Genomic DNA, 17,332 nt, shown 5'->3' on the forward strand with positions numbered 1-17,332 from the left:
TCTTCTAGAGAGAAGGAAATTCACTGGTTGCGAGTGACAGGCGAAATAACAGACAGAGCGGTGTAACAATGGCATTGCAGCATTTTTTCAGAAATGTTGCCGGAATTCCATCTGGTCCTGGTGAGGTTGATGATTTCATCTTGTTGATGGACGTTATTATTGTATCCTCGTCCACATTAAGAGAATTCAAGAGTTGGCTCGATAGGGGAACATTATTCGCCGCAAGCGATACGCGCAACGGAGTCAAGGTTTCGTTGGAAAAAACTCTGCTGAATTTCTTGGCGAAGAGGCCACAAATTTCTTCTGTGCATGATGCCGTTTTTTCTCCATCCCGTATCGTCGGAGGCAACCCTGTTTCATTCCTCTGCTCCTTGACGTATTTCCAAAAGAACTTGGGATCACACTTTAGCCTACGTTGCACGGTTCGTAACCGCTGCGCATGACAGCGCTTGGCCGTTCTCTTGTAAATCTGGTTAATTTGCAGGTATTATTGACGTAGCATGTAACCACCATTTTTCGAATATCTTCTTAGCGCAGATCTCTTAGCTGTTTTCAAGCGTCTCAACTCATCAGTTTGCCATGATAGTAACCTGGATTTTTTTTTGACTTGTTTGGGTGCATGGCGATCGATAGTATAGTTTACAATATTGGAGAATGTTTGCACGGCAAGGTTAACATCGTCGTTGTCGAGAACTTTGGACCAATTTATGTTCAACAGGATGGTAATAATGCTATTGTAGTCAGCTTTCCTAAAATTATAGCTGATGGTGTCGGACTCGCGGCTATCAACTGAAGGGTATTGGACATCGAGCGCAAGAAGTAAGAGAGCATGGTGTTTAACGGTCTTCACCAGAGGAAAAGGTAAAGCAGACATTTTTGGTGCGTACTCACTGTAGCTCACAAAAGAGAGATCGAGAATTCTGTTGTTTTCGTTCGTGATAGGGTTTATCTGGCGCAGTAAGTTTAGGCTGTAACAGTCCAATAAGCTGTTGGTGCCAACGTGAAATGTCGACAATTCCGGATCAGCATACAAAAAACCATGCGCAGCAGTACGCCATTTCGGGCCGGGGATATCTACACGAAAAGCCTCTCGGGAGAGAGACAAAACCGACGAGTTCAATATGCGGAGCTTGAAACCAAGGGTTTGTAAACCCGAAACCGACCCGTACTCGTCGGGATCGGGTCGGTTTCGAGTTTGAAAATTTTCAAAAGTGTCGGGTACGGGTCGGGTCGCGTGAAAAAAAATCGGGTTGGGGTCGGGTTCGGGTTTGAAAATATAAGGGTCGGGTCGGGTTTGGGTTTGAAAACCCGAAACTCGACTATAAAAACTATGAAATCTCGGGTTCGCGTGTCAATATTTCGGGTTCGGGTCGGGTTTCATGGTAATTAAATTTTCGGGTTCGGGTCGGGCTCGGGTTTAATCAAGAAAAAAAAAGTCGAGTTCGGATTTCAACCAAAAAAAAATCGGGTCCGGGTCGGTTGCGGGTTTGAAAAACATCAAACGGGACAGTTACGTAACTGTGATGTTTCAGAATTGGATTTTAGGAGGAGGGCAGATTGTTCCGCGTTGCGTAATTTTAGAAGAAAGAGTCATATCGAAAGTACCTTACTCGAAAGTACCATGCTTGTGACATATCAAACTCTAAGTTTTTGCAAAACAACACTATTGGCGAGCGGTATTTGGCCACTTGGGCGTGTTGTGACCACTACTAACCAAGTTTCGGAAATCGGTTCTGGGAATGGTTACGAGACCTAGCTTGCAGCATATCAAAAAACTCGGACAGCAACGGCCATAAGTCGTCCAAGTGGCCAAATGCCGCTCGCCAATAGTGTTGTTTTGCAAAAACTTAAAGTTTGATATGTCGCAAGCAAGGTTTCGCTACCGTTTTTAATCTAGCCTGTGTCTCTGAAAGGGTACTTACCCCACGGTTCCCCTCGATAAATCCGGAACAACGGAGAATTTCGAAATGTTCCCTACTGTCTTATAAACTATGATAAATTTGTGATCTTCTGAAGGTAAGGTTCCATCGAAATCGGTTCAGATCTTGCGGAATAGCTGGTAAAAGAATTTTCATTTTTTCGGCTCCGGAGTGAAAGGCCATGCGTTAATTTATTTATGTGAGAGAAGAGATTTTTTTCAAAGACATTATCCGGTAACACCCCGAAACCGACCGGCAGAGGTTATTCTCATACTATACATGAGCATTAACACGCAATGAAAAATGTCACCAAAAGAAATTCCCATATTGATAGTAGAAAAAACGAATAGCCACTTCGGTGAACAATTAAATTATTTTTATTAACATTGATTAACAAAAAATATTAAGAACACAAGTCAATTAATACACTTTTTAAAGCCCTGTTGTGCGGTTTAGTACAGTTTTAACATGTATTATTTTACTTTATAGTTTGCTCATATCACCAGCCATAGTTATTGGTTTGTCAATACCCATAGCGTACCGGAATTTACGTCTTCCCTCGATGTAGTACATTGCTTCATGATAAGTTTTGGGCATTATGCTTGGCAATCTTTCTGCAACTGAATAGGTATAATAAAACGAGTTGGTCGTTGTTTGTTGACCGGTCACAGCATCGTAAACGTCAGCTAATACAACAATCTCCATGTAATGAAGATCTGTGTATATAACATGGGCTTGCATGTTTAACATAGATGACACATCTACTGGATGATGAAAGCTAATATCAGATATATGTTCCAGCTTGGGACGTCGCTTGGCAAAGTTATACGCCAAAGCCCAGCTAAGTTCTAATGCATTACGCATTAGAAAACCGCCAAACACTTTGTTATGAGCATTACGGTCTTCCGGGTGAGAAAAAATAATATTGGATATTGTTGCATCTTCCATCCAAACATATCCAGGAGGCAGAATTCGTTTGTTGAAGGCACGACTCTTCGTGTCTATAGATTTTACAAACAAGTCATGAACAATGCCTTGCTCAAAATCGTTTGGCTCTGTTTTAAGCAAATCTTCTTTCTGCAACTGTATTCGTCTATGTTTACGAGCTAAAAAGAAAGAAGTTATTATTGTATTATGATCGAACGGAAATATAGTAGGTGATCTCACATTCTCCTCCGATGAAAATGGCTTTTTCTTCATCATTTGCCGGAACTAAAGGATTTATCAGAGCTGCTTTAGTGTTCGTTGCATCTCTAGCTGCCATCAGGAACAACGCTCGCGTTAGTTTACGCCATTTTCCATGTAATTTTTGCTCCATCCATACAACTACTTCGACCGATGTTTTACCCACCCAACTTACATGACCAGACAAACGGATGTCAGCATCATGCGTTGGTACCAAGTCAGTAAAATCTACCTTATCTACTAAAATCGTTACGAAAGTGTACGGAAGAGCAACACCTTCCGGAAGATCAGGAAGAAGCACGTGCTTATGGACAACCCACACTGTGGTTGAAACGAATATTGTTGGATTTTTCGTAGTGAGAATATAAATTAACATACCTGCAAACATATCCATATCTTCCATCAAGCGACCTAATCTAACATTTCCCATAAATCCAACATATTTATCCTTGAGTATTTTATCAGTTGCCAATGGAATTATAGCCGAAGTAAACGAATCTTGCATTGAACGTTTTGGAAGTTTATCCGCTGATGCTGGGGCATACTGTGTTAAATGCTCTCGAGTGCTAACAAACGGTGTATATCCTACCTCAATTCCCAGTTTTTCAATAATGACTTGTTTTACTGCAATTCATATGAAATATATAAACATACATTCGGCAAGCTTATTTAGTATATTAATTGTTTTATGAACGGTACTTAAATCAGTAGCTTTTTTATGATCCACACTACGCTGAACAAAAACAAAACAAATCGTACTTTGACCCATGTCTCAACACTGACTCAACACTTTCGTTTTATTCCTTGTTGATGTCAGCAAACTTGTATGATATCATGCACACTTACCTTCATTCATTGTTCCGGCAGTACATTCCAATTCCCCACCATGCTTTAGATAGCTGATACTAGACATTTTGCAGCTGCTAAAAATCCGATAAATTTGGTTTACGAAAAACTAGGAATAACAAGCTAACGCACCTTTGACCAAATGATGTAAGTCGACTAATGCCTTTTGCGGCACATTTTCTATCAATGCGATTTCTAATAGCTGCCGATAAGTTATCACCAACGATTATCTGCACTGCTCGAGAGCCTAAGGCAAATCCATGAATACGTAACAACATTTTGCACAATTCACAGTTTTGATCAATATTTAGTAATAATAAAAATTTTACACAGTCCAGCAATGTAGTGTTATAGTTAGAATGTGTTCATAGTTTCTAAGCTTTCTTGCAAAGAGGAACAAACACAGCAAATAAGGCAATCCACGAGACAGTTGCGATCAGCTGATTTCAGTCTGTTTTCAACTTATGACAGCTTTATGTATGTTCGATCGGTCTCAACTTGGACGCAATCCGGATCCAAAAGCGTGAAAAACAAATGTTATCCGATTGGTAGCTCTAGTATCGCGAGTGCCAATCCTAAATACAACAATATAAAATCACTTTTGATATTATTGCCGACATTAAAAGATTTCGGTTTTGGCCGTATTTTGATTTTACAGCTTGAAAAACAGCAACAATAACAAACGTAAAAGCAAAAAAACGTCACCCGTGGATTGCCTTATAGCAGGGGGATGCTAAGGAGGTTATGTTTTATGAACCAACATCTCAGGGGGAATCTATCTGTCAAATATCGTGAAACCGTGATCAACACATTTGGCAACAAGGCGTTTGTATGTTTTGAATTTTGTCGTTTTGATCGAAGTAAAATGGAACGTTCTCATTCAACAAAACTCGAGAAATCGCTGAAAACTTTTATTAATAATGCGTTCCGTAGTGAAATTTTGGGACAGCAACAAGTTTTTAACGAAAATTGGTGATGTATTATTGCCACATTGGTAATTTATCAAACGTCATGGACCAACAAACTTCATGGACCAGAGTTGATCTGCGATAACGCACACATATATGAAATTTGACAGCGGTAAATCCCCCCTGGATTTATGACTTTTACTACACTGTAAAAAATCGACACGTTAGTGCGAAGAAGATTCCACTTAGAGGTCGTACACAAATTACGTACGCTTGGAGGGGGGGTGGGGAGGGGGGTTGAGTTTGCTTTGCTTATTGTGACATATTTAGTTGAAACAGTTACGTAACTCTGTGATTTTCTTTCGAAATCGAAATTTTTTGTGGGTTAAGGTTACGTAATTTTATGGGATGGGAGTCATATTGAACGTTACTTATCGTTACAAAGGGGACGGGGGAGGGGGTTTAAAATCCGGGTTCTCAGCGTTACGTTATTTGTGTACGTCACCTTACACCTGTGCTAATAGATAAAACATTTCATATCTATGTGGAATACATTTGCGTTTTAGTTCACAACACAAAATCAAGTGTTTCACACTACAGTTTGCGATGTCATGCATACCGAACTGAATCTTCTTACACTCAGATTTTAATGAAACACGTCAAATAAAAATTGACATGGGTCGACATATTAGAATGATTAGGTTTGTTTATAGCAGGGGGATGGCAACATGCTATCTCTTTCTATGTTAAATGAGTAGAGTCTTTCCGACTAAAGTGAAAAGTGTATGTAATTTTTGTTTCAAGGCGAATGACCAACAAATGGTTAAACCACGTTAATATAATAAATAAATAAATAAATAATGGATTTTTTGTTGGGCGCCTACACGTTTGACAATAGGCAACATATCGGTGCTTTATTTAAAAATAAAGCCCCGATATGTTGCCTACTGTCAAACGTGTAGAGTTCAGATTGGGTTGCCATCTTCTTGGATTATAGGCATTCATATGTAAAGAGCATTAGGGATTAGCGTGCGATTTATTTTCAGTGTATAGAGCCCTGAAGGCTTTACACGCTCGTCAAATTTACCTCTAAACTGATAGCGAATTTCTTTATTCCACCAGCTCACCGTTTTGACCTGGAAGCGCACCAAGTGCTGTCAAAACCCTTCTTTATTCGCTCGATATTGACCCAGTTTTGACCTGGCGTGCTGCCCGAAGCGCACTGTAAAATTTGTCAGCTTCAACTCACCACCGCACGTGCTAAGTTCGTAAACAATTATCTGGCATCTCTTTCTTACTTGTGTCTTAAATTGCGATGACGTTTCATTATTCCTCAGCAGTTTTGCCCGCACAAAGTGGAATAAAGAAATTCGCCATGAGTGAGACGCATATTTACCAGGGGTCTGACGTTAAATGAGTATTCCGTATCCAAAATCTTAACGCAATATGACGTCATTTGCTCAGTAAACAACTTAAAAACCATGATTACTCTCGACCACTGTGCAGTTCTAACATGAAGATATATTACCGTGTGAATGGTGTTACCAAAATTATCACAATGATGATTGTCATTACTGGCAAATCTCGTCGTTTCTTGCTGTGTCAGTGGAACCCGAGGGGCAAACAGAAAAATATATGAGCGGTGAGACCGAGTAACATTCATATATATATATACACAAGACGTGTTTTAAATATATAGCTTGTTCGTTACTTGAAACTCGTATTTTTTTCAAGCCACTACAAGATTCCTCAATAGGTTATGGGCACCACACAGAAGGACCTGGCCCACGGAATAACGCAGTTCCGTGGAAACGCTAGTGGATATGAAAATTGGAGCTACCGTGTCAAGCTATTCCTGGAAGCAGCGGGTGTCTCAGAAGTGCTGACGGAGGCTGCTCCGGAAGCAGCAACTGAGAGGTCTAAATTTTTTGAAAAAGACCGTAGAGGAAAAGCACTGTTGGTAAGCTGCCTGGCGGATGACTGTCTAGAGATCGTCCGGGAGAAGACAACGACAAAGCTGATGTGGGAAGGCTTGGAGGCAACGTACGCAAAGAAGTCGGTTGCCAATCAGACTCTTATACGGAAACAGCTAGCGCGGCTACGAATGCAGAGCGGATCCGATATGAGAAGTCACTTTCTGGAATTCGATGGGCTCGTTAGAAAGTTGAAAACAGCTGGTGCTACTCTGGTCGAGGCAGATTTGGTGTCGCAACTCTTCTTAACTCTGCCAGACACATATGACCCACTTGTAACGGCTTTGGAAAATGTTTCTGAAAAGGATCAAACGCTGGAGTTTGTCAAGCAAAGGCTATTGGCAGAAGAGCTGAAGCGCTCAGATAGACAAGAAGAATCAGTAGAAGAAAAACCTGCAGCGTTTTCAGGGCATAAACAGAAAAAGCAACCGAAATTCAACGGAAAATGCCATGGATGTGACAAGCGGGGACATTTCAAAAAGGATTGTCGTCAGCAGAAAAGCGAAGCGAATTCTGTGGTAAAGAGCTCGGTGAGTTTCATGGCAGATGTTGAACGAGGCAAACGGACAAAACCTGGAAAAATCGTTTTTAAGCTGGATTCGGGCTGTAGCGACCACCTGGTGAGCGACAAGTCCGTTTTCGCATCCTTGCGTAAGCTGGACTATCCAGTTGAAATCAAAGTTGCAAAGGAAGGCCAGACTATGAGAGCTGAAAAAATCGGTGATATCAACGCTTTGAGTAACCAAGGTGTGCAGTTCAACATCAAGAACGTTTTGCTGGTACCAGACCTGCGAGAAAATTTGATGTCGGTCAAGAAAATGACGAGAGCCGGTATAACCGTTACGTTTTTTGAAGACTCAGCAGTCCTTAAGAAGAACGGAAATATTTTGGCAACTGGTAAACTAAGCGGAAACTTGTTCGAACTAGAGCTATCAGCGGAGAACCATTGTGCAAATGCATGCGACGTGGAAACTGGCAAGTTGTGGCATCGCCGTTTGGACACATCAGTCAACATGGTCTGGAATCAATGGCCCGACAAGGTCTATTGAAAGGAATAAACAAGGCTCCAAAGATCGGTATTTGTGAACCATGTATCCAAGGCAAGCAGTGTAGAGATCCCTTCAGTGGCACAAGGAATCGTGCAACTCGCCCCCTTGAAAGAATCCACTCAGACGTCTGTGGTCCCATTCATCCACCGGCATGGGACGGATCCCGTTATTTTGTCAGTTTCATAGATGACTACAGTCACTTCGGAATGATTTATCTGCTGAAAAGGAAATCTGAAGTTTTCGACCGATTCCAAGAGTACGAAGCAACTGTTACTGCAATGATTGGCAAGTCAATATCTCGAATGACCGTGGATCAAGGGAGGGAGTATTTTTCGACGAATCAGAAAAACTACTACAAGCAGAAGGGCATTCAAGTCGAACCCACGGTGGCTTATACCCCACAACAAAATGGTGTAGCGGAGAGGTTCAACCGAACCTTAGTAGAGAGAATTCGTTCCGTGCTCATCGACTCAATAGCTCCAAAGTATTTATGGTCTGAGGCGGCTCTAGCGTGCGTCTATCTCCTCAATCGTAGTCCAACGTCAGCCTTGCCGAGTGGTGTTTCTCCAGCAGAAATGTGGTTTAATCGCAAGCCAAATTTGGACAAATTGCGGATCTTCGGATGCAAATGTTTTGTGTGGATACCGTCGCAGCAACGAAAGAAACTAGACCCCAAAAGTCGAGAAATGATGATGATCGGGTATGCTCAAAACGGCTATCGCCTTTGGGACAGGAAGACGAGAAAGGTGACCATTGCAAGAGATGTAAAGTTCGATGAAGGCTCGTTTCCCTATGCTGCCGAGAAGATGCCAAAGTCTGATGTTCCGTTACTTGTTGGGTTCCCTTTCGAGCAAGAAGGGGAAAATGAAGCTGAACCTATCACCGATGATGAAAATGAAATTGAAGATAAAAATGATGTTGGGAATGTCACTATTTCTACTGATCGTAAGCAGACTGATGCTCATGAAAGTGAACCTGAATCAGATACAACTGTGGACGGCGCGCTCCCTCTGCACGCAGATAGACAGCAAGAATTGTCAAGGAATAGCAGACGGGAGCGCAGACTACCCGGTAAGTTATTTGACTATTTGACTGGGTACAGAGCAACTTCTGGCAGTTCCTTTCCACTAGATGCGCCCGAGACTTTTCATGAGATCGAAAATCGACCTGACCGGGATGCGTGGTTGGAGGCCGTAGAAGACGAACTTCATTCCATGAAGAAAAATAACGTATGGCGTTTCACGGGCTGTCCACCAGGAGTCCAACCGCTGCAGTCAAAATGGATTTTTCGAGTGAAGGAGAATGCTGACGGTAAACCAGTTCGATGCAAGGCCCGACTGGTAGTCAAAGGATTCCAGCAGAAACCTGGACTGGATTATGACGAAATATTTGCTCCAGTTGCCAAGTTAACCACAATAAGGATCGTTTTAGCAGCTGGCATCCAACAAGGTTTTGTGTTCCACCAAATGGACGTAAAAACAGCGTTTCTGCATGGAGAATTGAAGGAGACGATTTTCATGGTAGTTCCGGATGGAGTCAAATCACCACCAAATACTGTGTGCAGATTGATCAAATCTCTATACGGACTAAAACAATCCCCCCGTTGTTGGAATGAGAAGTTCAACCAGAAACTATTGGAGCTAGGCTTCAAACGATCAATGCACGATTACTGCCTGTATACAAGAATTCGTCCGGAAGACGAGATCTACATCGTACTCTATGTAGATGATCTGCTTATTGTTGGTAGAAGGCAGATGTCTATTATCGGACTAAAGAAGCAACTGATGTCAATATTCGCCATGTTGGATTGTGGAGAAGCTACTCACTTTTTAGGAGTGAAACTGGACCTCAATAAGAAGGAACTATACGCTTGTCTCAAGCTACAAATGTTGAAAAGTTGTTGGTGCGGTTCCAAATGTCGGAGTGTAATCCAGTTAAAACTCCCATGGAAAGAGGAATGATGCTGTCTGGTGATGACGAAAGAACCAACGAACCATACCGTGAACTGTTGGGTACAATTATGTACATCATGCTTTGTACCAGACCGGACGTGTGTTTTCCTGTAGGTTTTCTGGGACGATTCCAACAAAATCCATCTAGAGCACACTGGCAGAGCTTGAAACGATTGGTCCGTTATCTGAAAGGTACTAAAACTAAATGCTTAGAATACAAGAAATACGCTGTAGCTGAGCCACTGGTCGGGTATGCAGACGCCGACTGGGCATCGGATACCGTGGATAGGAAATCTGTAAGCGGATATGCGTTCAAGGTGTTTGGAAATCTAGTGTCTTGGTCAAGCAAAAAGCAAACAACAGTTTCCACATCATCCAGCGAAGCAGAGTACGTGGCTCTTAGCTCTGCAGTATCAGAAGGGATCTGGATAGCTGGTGTACTAGAGGACTTAGAACTGAAGAAGAAGGATGAAGCCTTCATTATTTTTGAAGCCAACCAAGGTTGTATTGGGATGGCGCGAAATTTTGAATCAAAGCGGTCAAAACATATTGATATCAAGCATCATTTCCTTCGTGACCACATTGCGAATGGACGATTGAGGATCGAACACGTAGCAACTAAATACCAGTTAGCCGACATGTTCACTAAGCCTTTGGATTCCAAGCGTTTAGGAGAAATATCCTGCCAAATAGGAATGGCCGATTGAGAAGGGGTGTTAACGTAGCAATCGTCGTTATCATAACTAACTTAGATACCACGGAGTATTATTTTTTCCTAACAAATCAATTCTAACTTGTACTTCAGCCACACAAGACGTGTTTTAAATATATAGCTTGTTCGTTACTTGAAACTCGTATTTTTTTCAAGCCACTACAAGATTCCTCAATAATATATATATATATATATATATATATATATATATATATATATATATATATATATATATATATATTCGCGGTGGGAAAAGGTTTAAGGATAGATATTCAGAGACATGAGAGTTACTCTTATTTGCTCTTTATTTTTCACGTTTTCTCAGAAAAACTCAAATTGACTCACTTTTATCTGAGTTACTCTTATGCTTGGGAGTTCCTCTAATTTACTCAATATTGCTGCGAAATTCTCAGCTGATTCACATCTTTGATTACCTTGAGAGTAAGAAATATATATGAACGGTGGGACCGAGCAACATTCATGTCTGTATTTGCGGTGGGAAAAATGTTTAAGGAAGGATATTCAGAGACACGAGAGTTACTCAGATTTGCTCTTTATTTTTCAGGTTTTCTCAAAAAAACTCAGAAAACCTCAAAATCACTCACTGTCTTACCCCTCGGTGGAACCGCAACGTCAGTGGTATCACAATGTCAGTGGTATCGCTATAATATTTGGTAACACGACTTTTATATCGGATTGGACGTTTATAGCATAGCCCTGATATTTACAATCTGGCGAAGTGGATTTGGGAGCCAATTTAAACTGTTATGACGGGAACCAGTCGTATAGAATCTCCATTGACTCCGCCAGACTAGTAAAATATACAGTGACTATATTGTTCAGTCCTCCCTTGCAAAAAAAATTTCAACTGCTAGAAGATCGACTAAAGTTGAGTCCTAAAGCTATACCAGTTTTAATATATCATTTGAAGAAGCCGCGTTTTCTGAGCAAAACGTAATTTTCGAAAAATATTGATCGTTTTCCTTCGATTTTTAAATGAAGAATAAAACCTGCTTGAAATGTCGTAAATGACATTCCGCGCATGTACTGTATATGGGGGGATAGTCATTCAAGGCATTTTAAGCTGTTTTTTATCCTTCACTGAAAAATTGTAGGACAATGGTAAACTGTTTTTCAAAATCATGTTTTGCTCAGGAAATTGGGTTGTCAAGCTATACCAGTTTTTGATATCATCTGAATGAGCTGCATTTTCTAAGCAAACCGCGATTTTCAAAAATTTTATATCGCTGTCCTTCAGTTTTTAAATCATGAGTCAAAACTGTTCGAAATCGATTTAATGACAGTTCGCCCATAGACCTTTTTACGTACGAATGTGTTAGTGCCACTAGTTTGGGAAAATATTTATAAATAGCTGTTTTGTTTGCAATGCTATGTTGTTGGACAAAAATTCAGTTGAACACTCATTATATGTTTTAAACTTGTTTCTGAATATATTTTCTTATTCGTGATCGGAATTCGGAAGAAGGCGTCAAATATAATCGACCAAAAATGTTGAAAAAGTGATAAAAGTCGAAGCAACGAGATGCGATGATTTACAGGTTGGAAGAAACAAAAGCAACTTTACACCGGTTTACTAGTGTGCGTAGGGGAAAAGTCACTTATCTCTATATACCAACTGGATATCCTAAACTAATAGTTAGGCACGTTTTATGGTTATTGATAATGCGAAAAATTCTTCATTTGTTCAGCTTGTTCATTCTGTTCCTACCTTTAATAAAATCGTTATTTAAGTTTTTTTTTGTATAGTGCCAAAAGCAGGGTTGGGTAGTCTAGAAGTTTTCTAGTAGTTTTTTGGCTCCCTTTAGCATCAACTTTCTTTCCGAAACATCTGTCATTGTATTCTCTCTGCAATTTATCACAGATGGTTATAGTTTTCATACCACTCGAGATTGTTTCGCTGTGGTTTTGTTTCAATGGAAATTATTGACCCCTTATTTAAGTTTTATTTATTCCAAAAACAAATTTAGACAAAGGCAAAATCATAATGTTGCCCGCTACCGGACTGTTTCGGTCCATAAACTGTCCGTTCTTTGAAAAAGATTTGTGCACAAGGCCCTATTGTCATTTTAAGCATATAAAGTCAGGTATTTTTCATGATAAAACTTGAGTAACATTTGTGAAAGCGATATTTATTTCAAGATGCGCCCACAGCAGTTACCTACAACGCAACACCAAAAAGTATACTCAACCGGACTAATGCTATTGGCTCGGATGCAGCTGTGTCGGATGGTCCAGATAAAAAAAGACCCAAACTTGAGTATATTCCTATGCCAACTATAATTGTGCCCAAATATGTACCGACTGTGAAAGCCGTCACGTCAGTTAAAAAGGAGGCACCAATCAATGAAACAATAGAGGAACAAGTTCCAGCGATCAAAACAGAAGACTGCCATGTATCAGATATTATAACAGAACCAACGCAGAATAATCAGACAACTACTGATGAACGCAAAAAAGAGGTGAATCCTTGCAATGGACACGACACAAGCGATGATATTGATAAAAATAATATCGACGCTACTGAACTTTCGCAAACTGGTGCGGAATCTTCCAAAAAAGAAACTACGGAAAATTCTGCTTCAGCAGTTACTACTTTTAAAAAAAGCAAAGGAAACGAACGAAGTTCATCTCGCAAGTCTAGCAGTAGTCGAAGTAACAGTAGTTCACATAAAAAGAGCAATAAAGATGATAAAAGTCACCGGAGGCACCAAAGTAGTAAAGATGATAGGAAGAAAAGCTCGAGTAGATCTCATAGCACTGACCGGAAGCATTCCTCATCATCACGGAAAGAGGAAAAACCTAAAGACTCAAAAACAGATAAAGTCAAAGAACGCAACACAACTCACAGTAAGACTAAACATAAAGAACAATCCAGAGAAAGGGATAAGAAAACTTCCAGAGATACGGGTAGCAGTAAATCATCCGAACAAAATCGTCACCGATCGTCTCATAGCTCGACTAAATCAAGTACAAAGAGGTGCAGTAGTGACAATAACAAATTAAAGTCTACAACTAAGGAAATAAAAGAAAGAAAATCATCACAATCTCTTGAATCATCATCAAAATCGAAGCTAGGACTTGCCGATAAAATTTACCTAGAGCTTCTTGATAACCCTCCTAGTGATATAGACGCTGAGAGTGACGAAGACGAAGTTATGAAACAGTGTAAAATGATTTTTGAAGAGTACGATTCAGCAGCACCTAGTGAACAACAAACACTAGAGCATAAAAAGCTTCTGACCAAACCTGATCGGAGTCAAAAACCGGAACTGATCGACATGTTTGCCGAAAAGTATTACGATGAAAATCGAAAAAAACGAGTTGCCCACGAGAATGTATCAAACGTGAAATCAACTAATTCGTCGCTTCCTCCTGTGAAGAAGACTAACCACGTTCAAAACGCGATGAGGGTAAATTATTTTGAACATTATCCATTGAGTCTGCGTTTATCGTGCAATATTTTTGTGTAATTTTAGTCCGTCTACCTTCGCCAAGAGATTGTTCGCAAACAACAAGAAGAGCTTGCAGCGAAGATACGTTTAGAAGAAGAAGCCAAAGCCCGTATTGAAGCAGAAACTCGAAAAGCAATAAGCAAACCAGTCACCCCACGGATGAGTAACGGCTCGCCACGATCACCAGTTTTGAGTCCAACAGCTGTAACTACACCACCAACCACAGAAAAATCACCTGTTTCTCCAATAAACACCAATAGTTTTTACAACAAATCTCCAGATGCGATAGCAACGACTCCCAAAAGTACGTGTGGTCGTTGTTCTACTGTTAAGTAGATTTTATATAGTTTTATATATTTTCAGGTCGTTTTGCACCCGCCGTTAATGTACTTGCTTTTCAAAAAGCAAAAGAAAAAATTGAGGAACTGAAAAGGCTAAAAAACATTGGTACTCCTGCGCAAACTGTTCCCAAAGGAGTTGGTAGAAAGGCACATATAGGATCTGTTTTACCGGAAAATGCATCATCAAGCTCGGTTTCTGTGGCACAAACGCCATCCAAACCACCACCACCCGTTTTAGAGCCTGAGTCTACTAAAATTTCGTACAACATAAGAATGCAGTTCTATAATCTGATGATTAAGCACTGCCTCTCTATCTACCCAACTTGTGAGGATGCGTGGGATCGCGCACAAACTGAGGAGCTGACCGTCTTTAAAAAATGTAATACTCCGATGATCTACAAAAGCAGTGCCCTGTTAACGATAAATAAGCTGCGAAAAGAGGTTGGCGAGTCAGGAAATGGCATCGCCGATAAGTATGGATACAACTTCAAGATTACATAGATATTCAGCCTAATATTTTTTGTATTTTTTTCAGGAACAAAACTGTATCCCATGATGTTATTCTTGCTGGAAAAATGGGACAAAACATTTCATGGAGTGTGAATAAAAAAATGTAAGTTGCTCGATTTTGTCCGAACTATTTTGGATTCTAATTCGCGTTTACGATGTTATAGTAAAACCGAAGTGAAGTCTAGTTACACTATCGATAATGCTCCGTCGACAGTTGCATATAAAATGATATACGAGTGCATTATGACGGAGGAGCAATTGCAGTCGAATGGATTCCCGAGGGCTACCGAAGTCCCAGGAAAGGCGAAAATTTTCACACCGAAACCTCGTCGACCTCCAAACGAAGACGAACGATACTGCTCCCGGTGCTCAAAGGTGTACAACCTTGAAAGTTATGATGAGCCTGCTGTGGATTCCTGCAACTATCATAATAAAAGCACCTGTTACAGACGTGGATTTGCAGACAACTTGCACAGTTGCTGCCAGCAGCCGTCTGGCTCGGCCGGTTGTATGTATGCCAACTATCATGTGACTAGCTATATGGATTATGACAATCTCAACGGGTTTGTTAAGACAATGGATCCACCGGAAGGATACGTACCCTCGAAAAAAGATGTGTATGCACTAGATTGTGAGATGTGCTACACAACGGCCGGACTAGAGTTGACTCGTGTAACCGTTGTCGACATCAATGAAAAAACCGTTTACGATACTCTGGTGAAACCATCGAATCGGATTATTGACTACAATACAAGGCAGGTTTTAAAAATATAAAATTGCAATGTATTTGCTATTTAATTAACTCGAAATGATTTTGCAGGTTTTCCGGTATCACCGAGCAGATGCTGAATGATATAACCACCACGCTGTATAACGTACAAGCTGTTCTATTGTCGATGTTTAATTCGGAAACAATCCTTATCGGTCACAGTTTGGAAAGTGACTTCAGGGCACTGAAACTTATCCACAATATCGTGGTTGATACGTCGATTCTTTATCCGCACAAAATGGGACCACCGAAGAAGCGTGCCTTAAAAACGCTATGCATCGAGAACTTGAAGAAAATAATTCAAGAAAATGGTAAACCATATTATAATATCATTTGTCACGTCAGTTATTTGATTTCATTTTTATACATTCAGATGCCGGTCATGACAGCGCAGAGGATTCGGTGGTGTGCATACAACTTATCAAACACTACTTGAGTAATCGTATTCTATGATTAGGAAGTAGAAACCTATGAACAGCGTTTGAATCAAACTATGTTAAGAATACTACATACCACATACCACATATTATCATTATTGTCATTTATTTATTTATTTCTTAGCACGGCGAGCCTGCTATCCCATTAATACGTGATAAGTTGTTTTCAGAACATAGGTTACAGCGAAATAACTACTGTTCTCTCATGTATCAAACGGCAAAAACGCCAGAACACTCAGTGGGACTTTCAACTATGAATGTTTATCAAATAAAACCAATGTTCGAAATCTACTCACTATCACGTTTTATATCTAATCATTTGTACTTGATATATCCTGCTATGTGTCCACGGAGCTCACTTGGGTAACTAGTGTGATGTCTTTTTGGTTTCGTGTACGAGATGATGGTTGGTTCATTCCGTGTTGGTTTAAAGGACCATCACCAAGTTTTGCAGCAGTCTCAGAGGCGATGTTGTACAGACGTTACGCTTTCGTGGACAATGGTACCGTCGCAGGCATTTGGACAGTGACAGGTCGCAGTGACATAAACGAGCAGCACATGAATGAGGACCCCCCCATTCTCCATGGTCGACAGCTGTGGAACATACAGGAAGTGGACAATCCGAAATATAAAGATAGGATATTGGACTACTTCGGTAGCGGTTTGAGTTGCAGGTTTTCTACAGCAATCTAGCGCAAAACTTACTGAAGTATTGCAATTTCCTATTTGTTTACTATTACTCAGTTCATATACAGTGGGGTTGCCACCTAACAAGGGTAAATATCATGCCCGAAGATTCAAAAAAAATTAAATGTACAAGGCTGGTAGCAGGTCTCTTTGTATAAGCTAGTCTCTAGAAATTTTTTTTTTCAACGTATGTCCTTTTTTCCACCTAAAATAATCTCTTTTTCTCCTAAAGATAACTTTTTCCATTTCTCGTTTAATTTATATTTTGGAATTAAAGATACAGTTCTGATAAATTAAACATTCAAACAATTTCGGAATTACAAGTTTATATTGCCTTTTCTAATCCATTCCTTTCATATAAAATTTAAATTCTTTTTATTTAATTTTACAAACTTTATTCGCTTCTTAGTCTGCATCCGTTCTCTATAAATTTTCCTCATGATCTCTTCTTGGTTAATTTTTGTAATTTTTCTTTCAGGGATTTGGTCTCTAAGGTTCCTATTTCCGAGTCGCTTAGTCGTTACGACCTATGTAATGTATGAATGTAATAAAAATTTTATTATACTGCATA

General features: G+C 40.2%; 4 protein-coding genes across 6 annotated transcripts in view; 2 read left to right on the plus strand and 2 right to left on the minus strand.

Moving 5' to 3' along the window:
* Nucleotides 1-2,273: 2,273 nt before the first annotated feature.
* LOC129726667 (acyl-coenzyme A thioesterase 9, mitochondrial-like) lies at nt 2,274-4,653 on the minus strand. 2 transcript variants are annotated; one of them, XM_055683628.1, is made up of 5 exons: nt 4,083-4,653; nt 3,951-4,024; nt 3,483-3,728; nt 3,087-3,425; nt 2,274-3,025 (listed from the first exon to the last, which is right to left on the minus strand). In XM_055683628.1, exons 1-5 carry the CDS (start codon nt 4,226-4,228, stop codon nt 2,403-2,405), a joined length of 1,428 nt encoding a protein of 475 aa, XP_055539603.1. In that variant the 5' UTR covers nt 4,229-4,653; the 3' UTR covers nt 2,274-2,402. The 2 variants fall into 2 exon arrangements, with proteins under 2 accessions (XP_055539603.1, XP_055539602.1); XM_055683627.1 differs by having other exon boundaries at nt 3,951-4,027; nt 4,083-4,652.
* Nucleotides 4,654-9,837: 5,184 nt separating this feature from the next.
* Nucleotides 9,838-10,539, plus strand: LOC129728880 (uncharacterized). The gene has a single exon (XM_055687350.1). It carries the CDS (start codon nt 9,838-9,840, stop codon nt 10,537-10,539), a length of 702 nt encoding a protein of 233 aa, XP_055543325.1.
* Nucleotides 10,540-12,399: 1,860 nt separating this feature from the next.
* On the plus strand, nt 12,400-16,369 carry LOC129726659 (RNA exonuclease 1 homolog). The gene is made up of 8 exons (XM_055683612.1): nt 12,400-12,649; nt 12,705-13,975; nt 14,042-14,321; nt 14,381-14,831; nt 14,894-14,971; nt 15,033-15,623; nt 15,689-15,948; nt 16,011-16,369. The coding sequence occupies exons 1-8, from the start codon at nt 12,550-12,552 to the stop codon at nt 16,088-16,090; spliced, it is 3,111 nt and encodes a 1,036-aa protein (XP_055539587.1). The 5' UTR covers nt 12,400-12,549; the 3' UTR covers nt 16,091-16,369.
* Nucleotides 15,754-17,332, minus strand: part of LOC129726665 (uncharacterized) — a 47,677-nt gene continuing 46,098 nt past the window's right edge. For both annotated transcript variants that reach the window (XM_055683621.1, XM_055683619.1), the window contains exon 5: nt 15,754-16,668. In XM_055683621.1, coding sequence (XP_055539596.1) covers nt 16,502-16,668 — 167 coding nt within the window. In that variant the 3' untranslated portion in view covers nt 15,754-16,501. The remainder of the gene's footprint in view (nt 16,669-17,332) is intronic.

Source organism: Wyeomyia smithii, chromosome 3, assembly GCF_029784165.1.
Source record: "Wyeomyia smithii strain HCP4-BCI-WySm-NY-G18 chromosome 3, ASM2978416v1, whole genome shotgun sequence".
Lineage (NCBI taxonomy): Eukaryota > Metazoa > Arthropoda > Insecta > Diptera > Culicidae > Wyeomyia > Wyeomyia smithii.

Coding starts and splice junctions, on each gene's coding strand:
- LOC129726667 (XM_055683627.1), bottom strand. CDS start 4,228: ATGTTGTTACGTATTCATGGATTTGCCTTAGGCTCTCGAGCAGTGCAG. Junction 4,028..4,082: donor CTTACATCATTTGGTCAAAG/GTGCGTTAGCTT, acceptor TCGGATTTTTAG/CAGCTGCAAAATGTCTAGTA. Junction 3,026..3,086: donor CATTTTCATCGGAGGAGAAT/GTGAGATCACCT, acceptor CTTTCTTTTTAG/CTCGTAAACATAGACGAATA.
- LOC129728880 (XM_055687350.1), top strand. CDS start 9,838: ATGATGCTGTCTGGTGATGACGAAAGAACCAACGAACCATACCGTGAA.
- LOC129726659 (XM_055683612.1), top strand. CDS start 12,550: ATGTTGCCCGCTACCGGACTGTTTCGGTCCATAAACTGTCCGTTCTTT. Junction 14,832..14,893: donor GGAAATGGCATCGCCGATAA/GTATGGATACAA, acceptor TATTTTTTTCAG/GAACAAAACTGTATCCCATG. Junction 15,624..15,688: donor ATTATTGACTACAATACAAG/GCAGGTTTTAAA, acceptor ATGATTTTGCAG/GTTTTCCGGTATCACCGAGC.